Genomic DNA, 19,961 nt, shown 5'->3' on the forward strand with positions numbered 1-19,961 from the left:
AGAATATTTTTTTGTCAAGTATTGAACGCAGTAGCCATTTTCTTTTGCTAGTGTTGCTATAGCTACCTACTTAAACAAAAGAAAATTGTAATAATCTAAAAGATATTTACAATCTTAGTTCTAGCTTACAACTCACAATAGCCTAACTTGCATGTGAAATATGGAAAGAGACGGTTCGTTACTTAAATATTGTGTGCATAATAATGTTCTCATAAATAGGCCTACTGTATAAGTATATAATATTCATCAGTAAGTTCCGGTCCTCGGATTTGATTGGTCAAGCGGCGTTAGTTCAACAGCACTGGGACTTTACACTGTATCCACTTGTCTTTTCGTGCCGTATCAGTCATATATTTTAGTATTTTTGTGCAGGTCACGTCGACACAAAGTAGGCTAAGTGGCAACAAGTTACTGTGTTTTTGAGTGAATCCATCAACTGAATTTTCTCTGAATCCAAATGATTCGTTCAAAACATAATTTGTGTTGCTTAGACGTGCAACGGTTAATTTGGTTAGTTTGGCTTTGTTTGAAACTATTTTAGTTGGTGGGGCAATAAAGTAGCTGGCAATATTTACTTTTTAGTCTAATATAAAAGTTATTCAGTAAAAGCAGTAGGCCTATCACGCACAATGTGCTTTTGGTCTGATTGACAAGTCTGTGATTACATTCAACACAGACAAATAAAACGCATTCCTTATGAAATAATAATATGGAGTGGTCTGAGTACGAATACATTTTAGGGGTGGTGAGGAATCATATTTCATTTTGGTTTAAAAAATGTGTTAAGAATATCATATTGATCCCCTCTGATCAGCCAGATCTCAAATTAATTACACAATTCCTTATTGTTCTCTATTGAATGTAAGTATATTATAGTGTCGCCTAATATTGTATGTTATCATCAAAATCTTTCAGGACTGTTAGAAAGCTTTAGTGGCCCCAAATCCCCCAACTGCCCATCCATGATGCTTGGAGTTTGGCAAAAGACTCCAAAGTGTCCTAGGCTAACTCCTGTATCCTTTGAAGATGGCAATGGCATCATGGCACAGTTTTGTACAAAGCCAATTAGAGCTGTGTCACACAAATACCCTGAGGTTAACTGAGCTCCGACTCAAGTGCCAGATCTGTCAAGATTCTGTGGGTGGGACTGGGAATGCATGTAAAAATAAAGTGTTTTTCTGCACACGGTTGACACTGCTAAACCCTTTTGACAAGATTATTATTGAGCCCACAACACTAATAACGCACTAATGTAAAACCCTAAATCATGAGAATTTGGGATTTTGTAAAATGCAATAAAATCAAGAATCTGTGATTTGTTTGTTATTTTTCAATTTTATTTAAATGACACATTTAATAGATACATAGGCATATAGTAGGAAATATAAGATGGATGGACGGATGGATTGGGATTGGAAGGAACAAATTCATGTTTTATCAGGATATCAAATTTTGTTTCCCTTGAAAATTATTCTGTTTTATCATGTAAAGTAGTGTAATGCCACATATATGTAAATATTCTGGGGAAATAATTTCAAGCTAATTTAGTGTTGTGTGACCTCTTCTGGTAACTTTGTGTAGCAACAACACTCTTTTTGGTATACTTAAAAATGTAATGTGGCAGTAATAGTTAGTACAACACTATTAGGTAGTTAGTTAGATTAATTCATCATACAGTAAATCATACAGCAACAGATTCGTTGTAGTAGAAAATTTCTATTTCTATAATGACCACTATGATAAGAAATGACAACTTAACAAAAGAAAAAATGAGTCATGATTAATACATTGAATGAGTTTAATGACTAAAATCATATTAAAATGCCATTTTAAATATACCGGTAATGGACTGTCATTAACCTTCTGAAGTTAATGCAATAAATGTATTGAGTCATCTCATACGCTAATTATTTATGCTCGATGGTAATAGACTAAGTATTAGTGCAAAATAAGTGGTGAAGGACCAGCAATTCCCTCATTTACAATACATGGCAGACTTATATCTCATGGAGCAAATTTAACATTGAGAGTTTATGGAGGTGAATGAAGAACAAGACATTTAAAAATTTGATGAATAAATATGCATCAAGTTTCTACAGGTGCTGTCCATTAGACACAGCATAAAGAAGTCCACAAACATAAATCTGAATATGTCATTGTATTTACACATAATACATTATATTATAACATCTTCTACACTTCAGCTAAACCACTTTCCTCATATTTCACACTACATGCATTGATATTATTGCACATTTCATAAACTGAACTTTCTCTTCGGGCCCTCTGGCATCTTTTTTGCTGGACTTTCTTTGTCATTCCTAAGGAGATATAAAATAAAGATGATCAATGCAATTACATGTGTTTAATGACATTTGATTGATGAAAGAATAAGAGAATAATGCATTACTCAAATTATATTTTTCTTAAATCAAAGCACACGACACAGGTATTCCTAGCAAACACGCTTCTGTTACATACGTTACTATTCTCTCAAACTTTGAGTCTCTGTAAAAAGTGCTCTTCTTCATCATGTACAGTAGTATGATGTCACACAAGAAAGAACCCTGGAGAAAAACAATCGTGTTAGCAGCAATTTATATAAAATGGATGATGTATGACAACAACAACAACATTATGACTTGGAATTTTGGTCTTGTAAGTTAGTAATGCTCATTTAAAATAATGTCTCAGCTTCAGAGTTATATGTTACAATGGCCTTGTGTAGCTAAAGCCAACGACCAAGTAATAATGTTATTACAATAAAATTCATAGTGATCTGAATATTTACTTACAGCAGTCATTAAAGTTAGAACTGATGCTATGTTGATGATGGTATTAATAATATTAAACTTTCTTGCCTGGAAAAGACTCATAAAAAAAGAATTATACATATGCAATTATATATACAGCACCTGTGGATTGCTGTCATTGAGTCACATACCGTTCCAAACACTATGATCTGTAAATGGATTCCAAACACTTTGTAAAGTGTTCTTTGCTTCTTTCCTTCAGCATCATTGGAATACTCAGCAATTCTGAGAAGACAGTTATCGGAGATCTTGAGCATAACAACTACTTTTATACATTTTAATTTAATCATCAAACATTTACTTTCACAGGAAACGTAAGGCAGGGCTCTCAGAAAAAAAAGAGCACTCAAAATGACGTTGACTTGATTAGTGTACCTGAAGTTAAATCCAGTTGTGTTGCTGCCCAGAGAAATAAAGCTGTAGTGAGGATTGCAATGTGAGTCTTCTTTATCAAGGTCACATGACCAATCAATCATAATCCCAAATGAACCGCCCTGACATTATATGAAATTGTTAGATTCAGCATAATAAGCACATAATGTCTAATGAATAAAAAATGTTTAATCCGCCACACATTAAACCCACTTTCAGTGTTCTCACCATTATGGCGCTTTCTTGAAAGTTACGGCCAGTTTTGTTCACAATATCTCCCAGACGAAATATTGGACAGTACGGGTGAAGAATTTGATCATACAAGCAGGATTTTAAATATAAGTAGTCGTCACTATTGTTTAATTTGACATTTGATCTGAGAAGAAGAAAAAAAACATTTGAAATAATTCAGTGGTAATAGTTTATAGTGTTTTATTCAGTAAATAGTTTTGACTGAGTGAGTAAATAGTCTTACTTTGAGAAGTTGAATTTGGAAAATCTGATGAAGTTCCTTATGTACAAGGTAAAGTTTTCTGCTTGTCTCAGCACAGTAGCTTTGCTTTATAAAAAAAAACACTGGGGTGTCAGTTTGACTATTTACAAAAAACACTGTCACTTTTTTTGCAACATGGAAGTAAGTAAATAATATGGTAAGAAATACCAGTTTGTAATGTAAAGCAGCAACGAGCGGTTTTGTACAGAAATAATTGGAAGAGGATAACACTGGAAGATGATGAAGAGGATAACACTGGAAGATGATGAAGAGGATAACACTGGAAGAGGATGAAGAGGATAACACTGGAAGAGGATGAAGAGGATAACACTGGAAGAGGATGAAGAGGATAACACTGGAAGAGGATGGGACGAGGATAACACTGGAAGAGGATGAAGAGGATGACACTGGAAGAGGATGAAGAGGATAACACTGGAAGAGGATGAAGAGGATAACACTGGAAGAGGATGAAGAGGATAACACTGGAAGAGGATGGGACGAGGATAACACTGGAAGAGGATGAAGAGGATAACACTGGAAGAGGATGAAGAGGATGACACTGGAAGAGGATGAAGAGGATGACACTGGAAGAGGATGAAGAGGATGACACTGGAAGAGGATGGGACGAGGATAACACTGGAAGAGGATGAGAAGAGGATGAAGTGGATAACACTGGAAGAGGATGAGAAGAGGATGAAGAGGAAAACACCGGAATAGGATGACACTGGAATAGGATGAAGAGGATAACACTGGAAGAGGATGAAGAGGAAAACACCGGAATAGGATGAAGAGGATAACACTGGAAGAGGATGGGAAGAGGATAACACTGGAAGAGGATGAAGAGGATAACACTGGAAGAGGATGTAGAGTATAACATTGGAAGAGGATGAAGAGGATAACACTGGAAGAGGAAGACACTGGAAGAGGAAGACACTGGAAGAGGATAACACTGGAAGAGGATGAAGAGGATGACACTGGAAAAGGATGAAGAGGATAACACTGGAAGAGGATGAAGAGGATAACACTGGAAGAGGATGACACTGGAAGAGGATGACACTGGAAGAGGATGACACTGGAAAAGGATGAAGAGGATGAAACTGGAAGAGGATGACACTGCAAGAGGATGGGAAGAGAATGACACTGGAAGAGGATGAAGAGGATAACACTGGAAGAGGATGACACTGGAAGAGGATGAGGAGGATAACACTGGAAGAGGATGAAGAGGATGACACTGGAAGAGGATGAAGAGGATGACACTGGAAGAGGATGAAGAGGATAACACTGGAAGAGGATGAAGAGGATGACACTGGAAGAGGAAGACACTGTAAGAGGATGAAGAGGATAACACTGGAAGAGGATGAAGAGGATGACACTGGAAGAGGATGAAGAGGATAACACTGGAAGAGGATGAGGAGGATAACACTGGAAGAGGATGAAGAGGATGACACTGGAAGAGGATGAAGAGGATGACACTGGAAGAGGATGAAGAGGATAACACTGGAAGAGGATGACACTGGAAGAGGATGAGGAGGATAACACTGGAAGAGGATGAAGAGGATGACACTGGAAGAGGATGAAGAGGATGACACTGGAAGAGGATGAAGAGGATAACACTGGAAGAGGATGAGGAGGATAACACTGGAAGAGGATGAAGAGGATGACACTGGAAGAGGATGAAGAGGATGACACTGGAAGAGGATGAAGAGGATAACACTGGAAGAGGATGACACTGGAAGAGGATGAAGAGGATGACACTGGAAGAGGATGAAGAGGATAACACTGGAAGAGGATGAAGAGGATGACACTGGAAGAGGATGAAGAGGATAACACTGGAAGAGGATGAAGAGGATGACACTGGAAGAGGAAGACACTGTAAGAGGATGAAGAGGATAACACTGGAAGAGGATAACACTGGAAGAGGATGAAGAGGATAACACTGGAAGAGGATGATGACACTGGAAGAGGATGAAGAGGATAACACTGGAAGAGGATGAGGAGGATAACACTGGAAGAGGATGAGGAGGATAACACTGGAAGAGGATGAAGAGGATGACACTGGAAGAGGATGAAGAGGATGACACTGGAAGAGGATGAAGAGGATAACACTGGAAGAGGATGACACTGGAAGAGGATGAGGAGGATAACACTGGAAGAGGATGAAGAGGATGACACTGGAAGAGGATGAAGAGGATGACACTGGAAGAGGATGAAGAGGATGACACTGGAAGAGGATGAAGAGGATAACACTGGAAGAGGATGAAGAGGATAACACTGGAAGAGGATGAAGAGGATGACACTGGAAGAGGAAGACACTGTAAGAGGATGAAGAGGATAACACTGGAAGAGGATAACACTGGAAGAGGATGAAGAGGATAACACTGGAAGAGGATGACACTGGAAGAGGATGGGAAGAGAATGACACTAGAAGATGATGAAGAGGATAACACTGGAAGAGGATGAAGAGGATAACACTGGAAGAGGATGAAGAGGATAACACTGGAAGAGGATAACACTGGAAGAGGATGACACTGGAAGAGGATGGGAAGAGAATGACACTAGAAGATGATGAAGAGGATAACACTGGAAGAGGATGAAGAGGATAACACTGGAAGAGGATGAAGAGGATAACACTGGAAGAGGATGAAGAGGATAACACTGGAAGAGGATGAAGAGGATAACACTGGAAGAGGATAACACTGGAAGAGGATAACACTGGAAGAGGATAACACTGGAAGAGGATAACACTGGAAGAGGATGAAGAGGATAACACTGGAAGAGGATAACACTGGAAGAGGATGAAGAGGATGACACTGGAAGAGGATGGGAAGAGGATAACACTGGAAGAGGATGAAGAGTATAACACTGGAAGAGGATGAAGAGGATGACACTGGAAGAGGAAGACACTGGAAGAGGATGAAGAGGAAGACACTGGAAGAGGATGAAGAGGATAACACTGGAAGAGGATGAAGAGGATAACACTGGAAGAGGATGAAGAGGATAACACTGGAAGAGGATGGGAAGAGGATAACACTGGAAGAGGATGAAGAGGATAACACTGGAAGAGGATGAAGAGGATGACACTGGAAGAGGATGGGAAGAGGATAACAGTGGAAGAGGATGAAGAGTATAACACTGGAAGAGGATGAAGAGTATAACACTGGAAGAGGATAACACTGGAAGAGGATGGGAAGAGGATAACACTGGAAGAGGATGAAGAGTATAACACTGGAAGAGGATGAAGAGTATAACACTGGAAGAGGATGAAGAGGATGACACTGGAAGAGGATGAAGAGGATAACACTGGAAGAGGATGAAGAGGATAACACTGGAAGAGGATGACACTGGAAGAGGATGAAGAGGATAACACTGGAAGAGGATGACACTGGAAGAGGATGGGAAGAGAATGACACTAGAAGATGATGAAGAGGATAACACTGGAAGAGGATGAAGAGGATAACACTGGAAGAGGATGAAGAGGATAACACTGGAAGAGGATGAAGAGGATAACACTGGAAGAGGATGAAGAGGATAACACTGGAAGAGGATAACACTGGAAGAGGATAACACTGGAAGAGGATGAAGAGGATAACACTGGAAGAGGATGAAGAGGATGACACTGGAAGAGGATGGGAAGAGGATAACACTGGAAGAGGATGAAGAGTATAACACTGGAAGAGGATGAAGAGGATGACACTGGAAGAGGAAGACACTGGAAGAGGATGAAGAGGATAACACTGGAAGAGGATGAAGAGGAAGACACTGGAAGAGGATGAAGAGGATAACACTGGAAGAGGATGAAGAGGATAACACTGGAAGAGGATGAAGAGGATAACACTGGAAGAGGATGGGAAGAGGATAACACTGGAAGAGGATGAAGAGGATAACACTGGAAGAGGATGGGAAGAGGATAACACTGGAAGAGGATGAAGAGTATAACACTGGAAGAGGATGAAGAGTATAACACTGGAAGAGGATGAAGAGGATAACACTGGAAGAGGATGAAGAGTATAACACTGGAAGAGGATGAAGAGGATGACACTGGAAGAGGATGAAGAGGATAACACTGGAAGAGGATGAAGAGTATAACACTGGAAGAGGATGAAGAGGATGACACTGGAAGAGGATGAAGAGGATAACACTGGAAGAGGATGAAGAGGGTAACACTGGAAGAGGATGAAGAGGATAACACTGGAAGAGGATGAAGAGGATGACACTGGAAGAGGATGAAGAGGATAACACTGGAAGAGGATGAAGAGTATAACACTGGAAGAGGATGAAGAGGATGACACTGGAAGAGGATAACACTGGAAGAGGATGAAGAGTATAACACTGGAAGAGGATGAAGAGGATGACACTGGAAGAGGATAACACTGGAAGAGGATGAAGAGGATGACACTGGAAGAGGATAACACTGGAAGAGGATGAAGAGGATAACACTGGAAGAGGATGAAGAGGATAACACTGGAATATGATGACACTGGAAGATGTTGACACTGGAAGAGGATGAAGAGGATAACACTGGAATATGATGACACTGGAAGATGTTGACACTGGAAGAGGATGACTTTATAAGAGTGAGAGAAAATATTCTTACTCTGGCTCCCCATGTTTTTCAGTGGGACACCAGCCCTTTATTTCACAAATGCCATCAGAACCCCCAGCTGTTTTCAAACAAAGGCCAGTCTTAATTCCCAAGGAGAATGAAGCACTTTAGTTGGTTTTGACATATTTTAAACAACGGAAGGCACATGTTTATTTGTCAGCATAGCTTTATTATATATCAAGCAGTTTTAAGTTATACCGTTTCCAGCCCTAACAGCCTCTTCCTTTATACAATCTTCGTCCTTAGTGCAGTTGGCATCTGGTATTGATGATTTCTAAAAGAAGATAGCCTCCTGTTAGCAATAAATAGATATAAACCCACTGAACATGTGAACTTATTTTGTGAGGAGCTTATTTTCCCAAAGGTTTAAGGCTATGTTTAGACTGTCAGTCCAAATCCGATTTTTGTGCATATCCAATTGAAATCCAATCAGATTTAGCAAGTGTGAACGGCCAAAAATCACATGAAAAATGCTACATTTCTGGAAATCTGTCCGACTGATCTGATTCCATGTGGTTCATGTGACTTTCTCTCCATGTGAAATGTAGGCCTGGACGTCAGACGTTGTTATGCTGAAATTTCACTGCGGAAACAAGGTTGTGTTGTTGCAAAGTGCCAGAGGAGCAGAAAATGACAATGTAACGGAGACATATTTTGAAACCAGCGGAGACGAAAGTACAGAATAAAGTCGCTTCAACTCCATTCATTAATCCCCACCGGTGGCCTCATAGGATAAAAGTGTCCATCAAATGCGCACTTCAGGTGTAGGCTACTGTTGCTGTACTGTTTTTCGCATCCTAGCCTAGGGAAGAATTCGATTTTGGTTGCAGTGACAGTGTGGACATCAATAATTTTAGATCAGATTCCAATCGATTAAACAAATAATCGGATTTGGACAGACAGTGTAAACGTATGAGGTTCTAAGTGTTGGGGATTGTCTGTGCCTCTTTCTGTAGATTTCACATTTACGCCAATGTGGCGACCATTAAGTAACTGACTTTATGAGTGAGTCTGGATCAAGCGCTCAAATGAAACTTCCCATTACATTATTCAAGGACCAAATTATCCTTTTATCACAGCATAAATGCCCTGAATTACATCAAATTCTTACTGTTGCATCAAAAGCAGCTTGTGGTGGCATAAAGATGCTGAATAAAATGACTTAAGATGTGAAAAATAGACAGCTCTGGCATTAATAACAACACAATTGCGGTGGAAACGAGGGTTGCTTGCCTCCTTGACAGACACAAATACATGGTGCCAAGTTGTCAACCACTAAGCCCAATTACGCAGAATCATAAACACGGGACGTGATGGTAAACTGTCCATTGTGCCAATGGATGGTATGCACATGAGGTTTGCCTTGATGTTGAGAGTGGCGTGGGAGCTGTACCTCAGTCATGGGAAAGATGTAAATTTCGGGACACATCATCAGTAATGTACCTTTGAATCAGGGGGTGTTTCGGCCTTTCAACACTAGACACCCTCATCAAAGGTGGCCAGCTACAGGGTGATCAAACCTGAGCTTGTGTCCCATGCCCAATCATGAAAATTGCCTGGTTGATTAAATGGCGCTGCCCACGGGACTATGCAAGGCAGGAGGCGTCCTCTTCCCTGAGTCAAGCCTAGAGCTGACCGCATACCTTGTTCACCCTCCTCATGGAGGGTTGTGACCTGGGTTCTCAAGTGGGTTATAGGGTGGGGGGATTAGTGAGTGAGTGGGTCATGTTGATGCTCTTTGAGCCCAACAAGGGTCCTTCCTCTCCACTGGCTGCTTCTTTCGGCCGCTTCAGAGACTGATCTAATTGTCAGTCGCAGAGCCTGTCCATGGACGCCAAGGTCTTTCAGCAGTCAGAAGCCACAAAACCTCTGCATCCAACTTCAACCGGATAGACTTCCGCTTTTCATCCTTGTTGTTGAGCGCCTGCTGCCAGTTCTATAGCGCAGTTGCTTGTGTTCATAGGCCTCATCCGTTGAATTCTCCCATGGGACTGTGAGTTCAGTGATGTAAACACAACTGCAACTGTATTCTGGACTGTAAAATTCCCTTTAAACCCAAAAATGCATGTGTAAATGGCCCCTGAGATTGATAACAAAATAAATGTTTATATTATGTTGACATTTAAATTATTACCGCCAAACCAGCAAGCCTATAAAATCAATACAGTCTGGTTTAAAATGAGGAAGCAGCTAAAAAGCACTTTAGTGTTGTGCTAACCATAATCGGCGTACATCCGTTCATAGAAAATAACCAAAGTGCTTTTACACTGTTAATGGCCTGAATGGAAAATGAAAATCTGAGGTAGGAGGGTTTGATATCCATTTGTAATCAGCTACTGATCTAACTAATTAGCTTAACAGAGTAAAGGCATAGCACTGAATAACATCCTATGAACAGCTATATCCTCCTGGGACCCAGGAATAGACTTTTGTCCACTGTAGTTGACATTATATTTCTCTGACACCATACATGTCACATGTCACAACCTGGGTGTCCTGTAAAGAGCACATTCAGGGCTTTTTTTTTTTTAGAGATACCAAATGTTTGCGTATACCAAAATGCCAAAAACAACTTCTTCTTGGTCTTTAAAAATGTCTGACATTAATTTAGTGATCAAATGTAGCACTCTTATGGAAATATGATAATATATTGTAATTATAATTTAAATCAGACTACTTTTCAAGTTGTATTTCATAAACCAACATCTCAGGAAAACGTTATGGGGTTTCAAATTAAAAAAAGGACTTTCTGTTACAGAACAGGGCATTGATTTCATACATGTCCACTGTAGAGGACACCAGGAACTTAAATCATGTTTAGCAGGCATTTTGGGAGACACAACAAGTGAATATGGAAATAAATTATACATCAATATTCCTATGAAATATTATATATTATTATTAAAATGTTGCTATGTATTACTCCAATTATTACACTTCTTTTTTCATTAATGTGCAAATTAGATACAGTGTACAGATCCATTGCATTGAATTGGAATATTAATTTATGGCAATTTTACCCTCCCACATATTGCATAAAGTAAAAAGTGTATCAATTCATTCCGTTATATCTTTCATTATAGTTGAGAATCATCTTTATACAAATTTTGGTTAAAACAAATCCTGAAACCCCAATACATCCCATTGATTTAGCCTATATATATAATTTCATGTAATTTTATTTTTTAAACAACTGAGTCCTGGTGTCCACTACAGAGGACATAGCATAACATATTAATAAAATATCATTTTTCAAAAAAAAAAAAAATTCTTATTTGTTTCTTATTCTATAAACAATGTGATGATATGGAAAAAACGAACTATGTCAACAAAACCCGAACGTGTTTTAGGGAACAGCTGATGTGTTAAAAGTGTTGTTGAAAGTGTCTGTTCCCCATAATGTTTCCCCTTAGGTTAGACAGTGCAGGAAACATAGGGGTACAGACTTCGAGAGGAAAACGTACTCGGTTACTAACGTAACCTCGGTTCTCTCTAGGAGAGGGAACGAGTACTGCGTCGAAGAACGCTACGGGAAAGATATTTCTTTGTCGAGATTGAAGCCAAAAATTAATCCTTAATTTTGTAATATTGTAAAACGCTTTTCTGAAGCATACAACCTAGGCGGAGCAATACAGCTCACCCATTGGCTGCTCTGCCAGAAAAGCACAGCCTATGCGAGGCCAGGACGCTGACCAATGAGGACGCTTCGCGCCCTTCTGCGTCACCTCCCGCCCAAACAGGCGTGGCCTAGGCCTATAAATACGAGCATAGCTGTCTAACACGCCGATTTTCGTCAATGAAGCGACGCAGCGTGGACACGCACGGCATGAGACGCAGTACTCGTTCCCTCTCCTAGAGAGAACCGAGGTTACGTTAGTAACCGAGTACGTTCTCTTACGTAGAGTTCTCTCGTACTGCGTCGAAGAACGCTACGGGAACCCTATGCAAACCGCCGTGCGTGTTCTTGGATCGACACAGACACCTAAGGGCGCGCGCGCCCTGGTATACAAGCGCCTACCCCAAGAAGTATAGGGAGAGCGGTTAAAATAGCATCATCCCTTATAGTAGTGCCTCTTAAGGCATAATAGCATATATATGTAAATATAGATATATATGAAGGGTAATAGCATGCTCATGGGACACATTGTCAGTGAGTGATGCTTAAACATTGAAGTGACCTGGGCCGCAGCGCGGGGCAGGAACACTTATACATATTAGGCATTGAAGTGACCTGGGCCGCAGCGCGGGGCAGGAGCACTTGTACATATTACCATTGAAGTGACCTGGGCCGCAGCGCGGGGCAGGAACACTTATACATAGTCTTCTAGACCGAGAGCAGTTTAGCCTGCAACGCAGGAACCTCTAGGTTATAGAACCTAATAAATGTAGACGGGGAGGCCCAGCCTGCCGCCATACAGATATCATGTAACGAGATTCCGCTATACCAAGCCCATGAAGAGGCCATGCCTCTCGTGGAATGTGCTCTGATGCCCAAAGGGCATTCCAAGCCTCTAGATGCGTAGGCTAGCGCAATGGCGTCCACTACCCATCGAGATAGACTCTGTTTCGTTGCGGCTCGTCCCTTGGAGCGCCCGCTGAACGAAACAAAGAGCTGCTCCGTCTGTCGAAAAACAGCGGAGCGGGACACGTAAGCTCTTAATGCCCTGACCGGGCAAAGGGAGCTATTTCCGTCCTCTGAGGCCGGCATGGCCGACAGGGAGATGACCTGAGCCCTGAACGGTGTGTTGAGGGACTTAGGCACGTACCCATGCTTCGGTTTCAATACGACTATAGAGTCGTTTGGCCCGAACTCCATACAAGAAGCTCTCACTGAGAGCGCTTGCAAGTCTCCCACACGCTTCACTGAAGCGAGAGCCAAAAGAAACACGGTCTTGAGAGACAGGTGTTTCATGTCAACTGAGTGAATAGGCTCGAAAGGGGCCCCTTTCATAGCGTTCAACACTGTAGAAAGGTCCCAAACGGGGACTGAAGGAGGCCTTGGAGGGTTTAACCTCCTGGCGCCTCTCAGGAAGCGGACCACCAGGTCGTTCCTGCCTAGTGAACGGCCAAGCGTTGGATTAACGAACGCTGATATGGCAGCCACATAGACTTTGAGCGTGGATGGGGTTCTTCCCTTATCCAATAGCTCTTGCAAGAAGGAGAGAATCTCCGGTTCTCCACACTGAAGTGGTGACAGACCTTGATCTGAACACCATCCAGAGAACACCGACCATTTGGAAGCGTAGAGCCGTCTAGTAGACGGAGCCCTAGCTTGTTCGATCATGTCTAACACTCCTCTTGGGAGGTTAGCGGGTACCCGTTTATGGCCCATACGTGTAGGGACCAAAGCTCGGGGTGAGGATGCAGAATCGAGCCCTTGGCCTGTGAGAGGAGGTCTCTCCTCACTGGAATCGGCCACGGGGCAGTACTTTTCAGTCGCATCAAAGCTGGGAACCAGGTCTGATTCGTCCAGAATGGAGCAACTAGCAGTACTGAGCATCCGCTCTCCTTGATACGCTCCAGCACTTGAGGCAGGAGTGAGACAGGAGGAAAAGCATAGAGCGGGCGGCGGGGCCAGACTCTGGCCAGCGCGTTCGCGCTCTTCGAAAAGAATTCTGGGCAATGAGCGTTTTCCTGGTTTGCAAACAGGTCTATTTCCGCTCTGCCGAACGTTTTCCACAGCAGACGCACTGTCTGTGTGTGTAGGGACCACTCTCCCGTAGGAACGTTGTTCCGTGAGAGTCTGTCCGGGCCTACGTTCAAGTGACCTGGCACGTGCATTGCTCTTAACGAGCGCAGGTTGTGCTGGGCCCACACCAGTATGCGTTCCGCTAACCTGAATAGGTTCCGGGATCTCACGCCACCCTGGCGGTTTATGTAGGCTACTACCGACATGTTGTCCGAGCGGACCAGGACGTGGTGTCCTTTTATCCGGGGACAGAAGCGCCTCAGCGCAAAGTCCACTGCCATCATTTCCAGGCAGTTTATGTGCGGTAGTTCGGCTCGCTCTGACCACTGGCCAAAGAGCGGACTGCCGTCGAGCAGTGCTCCCCAGCCTGAGGTGGACGCGTCCGTGGACACCACCTTCAGGCTCGAGGAAGTCCCCAGGCTTACACCTGACCGGTACCAGTCTGACGCTCTCCATGGTGTCAGGGCTGAAATGCATTCCTGAGTGACCTTGAGGCGATAACGACCGTGTAGCCATGCTCGGCGCGGTACGCGCGCTCTCAACCAGAACTGTAGTGGGCGCATGCGCAGCAGGCCCAACTGCAGCACTGTTGAGGCTGAGGCCATGAGGCCCAGCATTTTCTGAAATCTCCTGAGTGGCACTATGTGGCCGCTGAGGAAGGATTTCGCCATTGCAGGGTATTTTGCCTGCGCTGTGATGACAGCTGTGCTGTCATAGACAGTGAGTTCAGATCCAGTCCTAAAAAGGAGATCCTTTGACTGGGAAACAGTGAACTTTTCTCCCAATTGACTCTCAGACCTAAGCACTCGAGGTGATCGAGAATTAGGGTCTTGTGGCGGATGCGTTCTGAAGGTGATTGAGCTAGAATCAGCCAATCGTCCAAATAATTCAGAATTCGAATGCCGCGGAGTCTCAGGGGTGCCAGCGCCGCGTCCATGCACACTGTAAATGTACGAGGTGCTAGAGACAGGCCGAATGGCAGGACTGTGTACTGATATGCCTGGCCCCCGAAGGCGAATCTCAAAAATCGCCTGTGACGTGACGCAATTTGTATGAAAATACGCGTCTTTCAGATCTATTGCCATAAACCAGTCTCCTCGGCGAATCTGCGCGAGGATAGCTCTGGTCGTGAGCATTCTGAACTTTCGCTTTGTCAGCGCTTTGTTCAGATGCCTGAGATCTAAAATGGGTCTGAGACCCCCGTCTTTTTTTTGGTTCCAGAAAATATCTGCTGTACAGACCCCCTTCGCTCTGAGCTTGAGATAAAGGCTCTATGGCCCCTTTGCTCAATAGCTTCGCTATTTCGGCTCGAAGTAGATGTGCTACTTCTGTTTTCACCGTAGTTTCGACTTTCTCCGTGAAACGGGGAGGGCGTCGATGAAACTGTAGCGAATAGCCTCTTTTTATAGTCTCTAGCACCCATTCTGAGACCCCGGGAAGTCATTCCCATGCATCTGCACGTGTGACTAGGGGTTGAATGTAATCTGGGCCCTGGTCGCGAAATGGCGGCGACACGAGAGCAACCGTGTGCTGTGACATGGACGCCGTGGCGTGTGAGGCGGGGGGCATGTTTAACACAGTATGCATCCCGCGCGCGCTCAGCTCTCTGTGTCGAGAGAGAGCGCGCGGGACGAGTCCCGTAGGGCTCGTGATGTTTGTGAATAAACGTGGGCGCTTGGTGGCGGGCACATTTATAACACCGGGAACACTGTTTTTGTGTACTGACTGACCGTTCGTTAGTTTCGTTTTTACAGAAAACCGCGGAACGTGCAGTGTGTAGTGGTTGTGGGCACTTGGCAGTGGGTCACGCTCACTACATGTAAAACACAATCGGCATGAGCCGATTTTATGTGTGCAGACCCTGTGTTGTTCAGGGCTGTGCTTGCACGGGTTGAAAAACCGGGCTCTGGTCGCGAAATGGCGGCGACACGAGAGCAGTCGTGTGCTGTAACATGGGCGCCATTGCAGCGTGATGCGGGGGCGCGCTTAATCGAGCGGGCAGCCCGCGCGCGCTCTCAGCTCTCTCAGCTGAAAGAGGGAGCGCGCGGTGCGAGCCCCGTACGGCTCGGCATGTTTGAGAATAAATGTGGGTGCGTGAACGCGGGTACATTTATAGCACTGGGAAGTACTGTCTATTAGAACTGACTGACCGTGCATAGGTTTCGTTTCATAGAAACCGTGTGACATGTAGCTTGTAGTGATTGTGGGCGCTTGAAAACGGGCACGCTCACTACTTATAATGCACAATCGAAATGAGTCGATTTATGTGTGCAAGCCCTGTATTGTGCGGGGCTGTGCTTGTGTGTACAGATGGGCACTGGGTCGTGGGCATACAGTTACACACATTACATCATCGGCCATGGCCGGGACACCGTGTAGCACAGAGAGTACTGTCTATCAGAACCGACTGACCGTACATTCGTTTCGTTTTTACAGAAACCACGGGACATGCAGTGTGTAGTGATTGTGGGCACTGAAAAGCGGGCACGTTCACTAGCTTACATGTGAAGCACAACCGACACGAGTCGATTTTATGTGTGCAAGCCCTGTATTGTGTAGGGCTGTGCTTGTGTGTACGAATGGGCACTAGGTCGTGGGCATTACGGATACACACATTACACCATCGGCCGTGGCCGGGACACCAGTAAATACATTTTCAGATTTACCTGGGGCGTCGTGAAAACGGCGTCTGTGTGCAGGCAAACGGGCATTGATGCCGATTTGGTGACTGCAAAATACACTGGCACGGTCGCGAATGTTGGGACTGTGCGAGCGAGACATTTTAGTGAAATCCGGCCGCGGCGGGATTTTAACACTGTAGCTTTCCTCGAAGCAGAAAATGCGCATCCTGGCTGAAAACGGGGCTTTCCGGGACTCCGCGATTTCTTCGTGAATTCAGGAAGAAAAAGGCGCGGGTCGTGAGGACGGTAACGTACGTTCCTCTGCAGAAAAGCAGCCATCCAGCCGGTAAGCGCATCGATGCTGGTCTTTCTCCGTCGACGCTCACGAGCGGCGGGGGAGGGGAGATCCTCGGAGCTCGCCCATCCCTCGCTACCCGAAGCGAGGAGAGAACAGCAGTCTTCCTTCACAGACACGGCTTCATCTTCCTCATCCATGACGGACGCGGCGGCACACAGCGGCCCTTGTCCGTCGGTCAGAGAGTCCAGCGAAGCGGGCGGAGGAGCTAGCGGCAGCAGCGGCGAGCACCTCGTGGTGAAGGGAGGTTCCGGGCTCCGCTGAGCACGGCGCTTTTCACGGCGCGGCACTACAGCGGGCGGAAAAGGGTGCAGCTTCAGTAAATGAACGCCAGGCGAGTCCGCAGAGTCACCGTAGGCATCAAATTACAGCGATGGCAGCCGCCATCGACGAGAGCTGAAGCTGCGTGATACTCACAGGCAGGAAACACAGCACGTGGTCCCTGTCGCTGAGCGGGGCTCTACACGAGCCACAGGAGGTGCGAGACATCTTGAAAAAGACGCTCGGCTCTTTTAGTGTGGAAAAACTGTGTGACGCGACGGCGAACACACACACAAAAACACACACACATAATGTAAAGGATATTCCACGCCGGAGAAGCGCAGCAGGGAACGGCGGCTGAAGGCGGCGATGACCAGCGGCTTCAGGTAAGAGGCGCGTCCTGCTGAGGTGCTTGTATCCAAACGGCTGTGGTGGCTCGAATCCAATCCAACGATGCGTGCAGCTTCGTGAATTTAAGAAAATCGGCGTGTTAGACAGCTATGCTCGTATTTATAGGCCTAGGCCACGCCTGTTTGGGCGGGAGGTGACGCAGAAGGGCGCGAAGCGTCCTCATTGGTCAGCGTCCTGGCCTCGCATAGGCTGTGCTTTTCTGGCAGAGCAGCCAATGGGTGAGCTGTATTGCTCCGCCTAGGTTGTATGCTTCAGAAAAGCGTTTTACAATATTACAAAATTAAGGATTAATTTTTGGCTTCAATCTCGACAAAGAAATATCTTTCCCGTAGCGTTCTTCGACGCAGTACGAGAGAACTCTACGTAAGAGAACTGACAGTTAAATTTAGTTTTACCTCTGAACAGTTGCCCAGTTCTTGGTTTGGCGTCTCGATGAAATTGGTTATTATAAACAGAAAATCCTCACCCTGGAAACAAAATGACCCACAATATTAAAAGGCCTGAAGCAAATGAATGAAGCAAATCATTAATCATATAACGGACACAGAACTAATTCAGACAGTGTGTTTTGACTGACCTGTTTTGGGTAAACATAGTCCTCTGGTCCCCAGATTTTAAAATCTGTTGTGTTGACGGATGCAACTCCTTTAAATTTAGTTAACACAGAACTCTCGACAGTGTCATCTTTTGCCTGGTATTGTTTCTTTTCAATAAATACCCACCTGTTGAGCAAAAACATGTTTAATAGTTGCCTCTCAAAACAGTAAAAGCTCAAAAAAGAGAGACAGAGAGAGAAAATATTTTTTCTATTGCTGGCATCATCACATAAAATGTTTTTGTTTTTACCTGCAAGCAAAAACCTGAGGTTTTGTTAGGGTTAGACTACATGAAGTAATTACTCTTACCCGATGAGATATGCCATGACAGTGAGTTGAAATATTCTGTATAAGAGTCCCACTTTCCTATTCTGCGTGACCACATATTTGACTGTTGTATAATCAAAGAGAAAGAGCGGATGTCGAATTCTCCACCAAGCCATTCCTGCTCCTGCTGTTGGAAAATGATGTGCTGCTCACACACACCCTGCATCCTTACAACCACATTGTCATGTGCATCGCGTCATCGAGCAATTTAAGTGTCATGTTCTCCATAACCAACTCCTACATTTATTTTCTTGTTTATTATGTAAATTCAAAAACCCACTCATTATTAAACTTGGCTTGAAAATTTGCGCCGCTTTAGCAGATTTAACGAAATAATGGTTTAAACATAGATGTCATTTAGTTTAATATAGCCTATATATTATGGGTTAGTAGCTTATATATATATATATATATATATATATATATATATATATATATATATATATATATATATAAATTGTGAATTTTCTGATTATTATCAATGTTGGAAACAGTTGTGCATATATATATATATATATATATATATATATATATATATATATATATATATATATATATATATATATATATATATATATATTACAACCTGTGATACTTTTTTCTGGATTATTTGATAAATAAAAAGTAATAATAATAATAATAAAAAAAACAGCATTTATTCAAAATAGAAATCTTGTGTAATAATATACACCATTCAAAGTTTGGGTCAGTAGTTTTTTTTTTTCTTTTTTTTTTCTTGAAATAAATTAATACTTTTATTCTGCAAGGATGTGTTAAATTGATGAAAAGTGATAGTAAAGATTACATTGTTAGAAAAGATTTCTATTTTGAATAAAATGCTGTTCTTTTTTACTTTTTATTCATCAATGAATCATGAAAAAAGCATCACAGTTTCCAATTTTTTGTTTGTTTTTATAAATAAACTATTTTAACTTGTAATACTGTATGTAATTAATACAAAATATAAATTGTTAAAAAAATAACTGTTTCGAACATTGATAACAACTGAGTATCAAATCAGCAAATTAGAATGATTTCTGAAGGATCATGTGCATGACACTTAAGACTGGAGTGATGATGCTGAAAATTCAGCTTTGCATTAATAACAGATTGAAACAGATAAACAGATATAAATTATATTTTAAAGTTAATTAAAATTAAAAAAGTAAAATAGGAAAACAGTATTTTAATTTGTAATAATATTTCACAATTATTACTTTTGTTTTTGTTTTTTTGTATTTAGCCACTGTAGTCACTTGGACTATTTCAACGATGTCTTTACTAACTTTTCTGGGCCGGCAGATGAAATGACCTAGCAGCCTATAAGGAGTAACGTTATAATAATAATAATAATAATATATTATTATAAAAAAATAATAATAAAAATAGCTCTCAGATTTCATCAAACATATCTTAATTT

The 19,961-nt window shown here is 42.8% G+C and overlaps 1 protein-coding gene across 2 annotated transcripts; it reads right to left on the minus strand.

The window, feature by feature from the left end:
• Positions 1–1,716: 1,716 nt before the first annotated feature.
• Positions 1,717–18,654, minus strand: p2rx8 (purinergic receptor P2X, ligand-gated ion channel, 8). 2 transcript variants are annotated; one of them, XM_079610276.1, is made up of 12 exons: positions 18,524–18,654; positions 18,196–18,340; positions 18,014–18,085; positions 8,479–8,555; positions 8,273–8,368; positions 3,661–3,744; positions 3,414–3,561; positions 3,189–3,307; positions 2,945–3,038; positions 2,796–2,861; positions 2,482–2,567; positions 1,717–2,321 (listed from the first exon to the last, which is right to left on the minus strand). In XM_079610276.1, exons 1-12 carry the CDS (start codon positions 18,538–18,540, stop codon positions 2,258–2,260), a joined length of 1,068 nt encoding a protein of 355 aa, XP_079466402.1. In that variant the 5' UTR covers positions 18,541–18,654; the 3' UTR covers positions 1,717–2,257. The 2 variants fall into 2 exon arrangements, with proteins under 2 accessions (XP_079466402.1, XP_079466403.1); XM_079610277.1 differs by having other exon boundaries at positions 2,218–2,321; positions 2,411–2,567.
• Between the last annotated feature and the right edge of the window lie 1,307 nt (positions 18,655–19,961).

The sequence above is a fragment of the Phoxinus phoxinus genome (assembly GCF_949152265.1).
Source record: "Phoxinus phoxinus genome assembly, chromosome: 4".
NCBI classification, from domain to species: domain Eukaryota; kingdom Metazoa; phylum Chordata; class Actinopteri; order Cypriniformes; family Leuciscidae; genus Phoxinus; species Phoxinus phoxinus.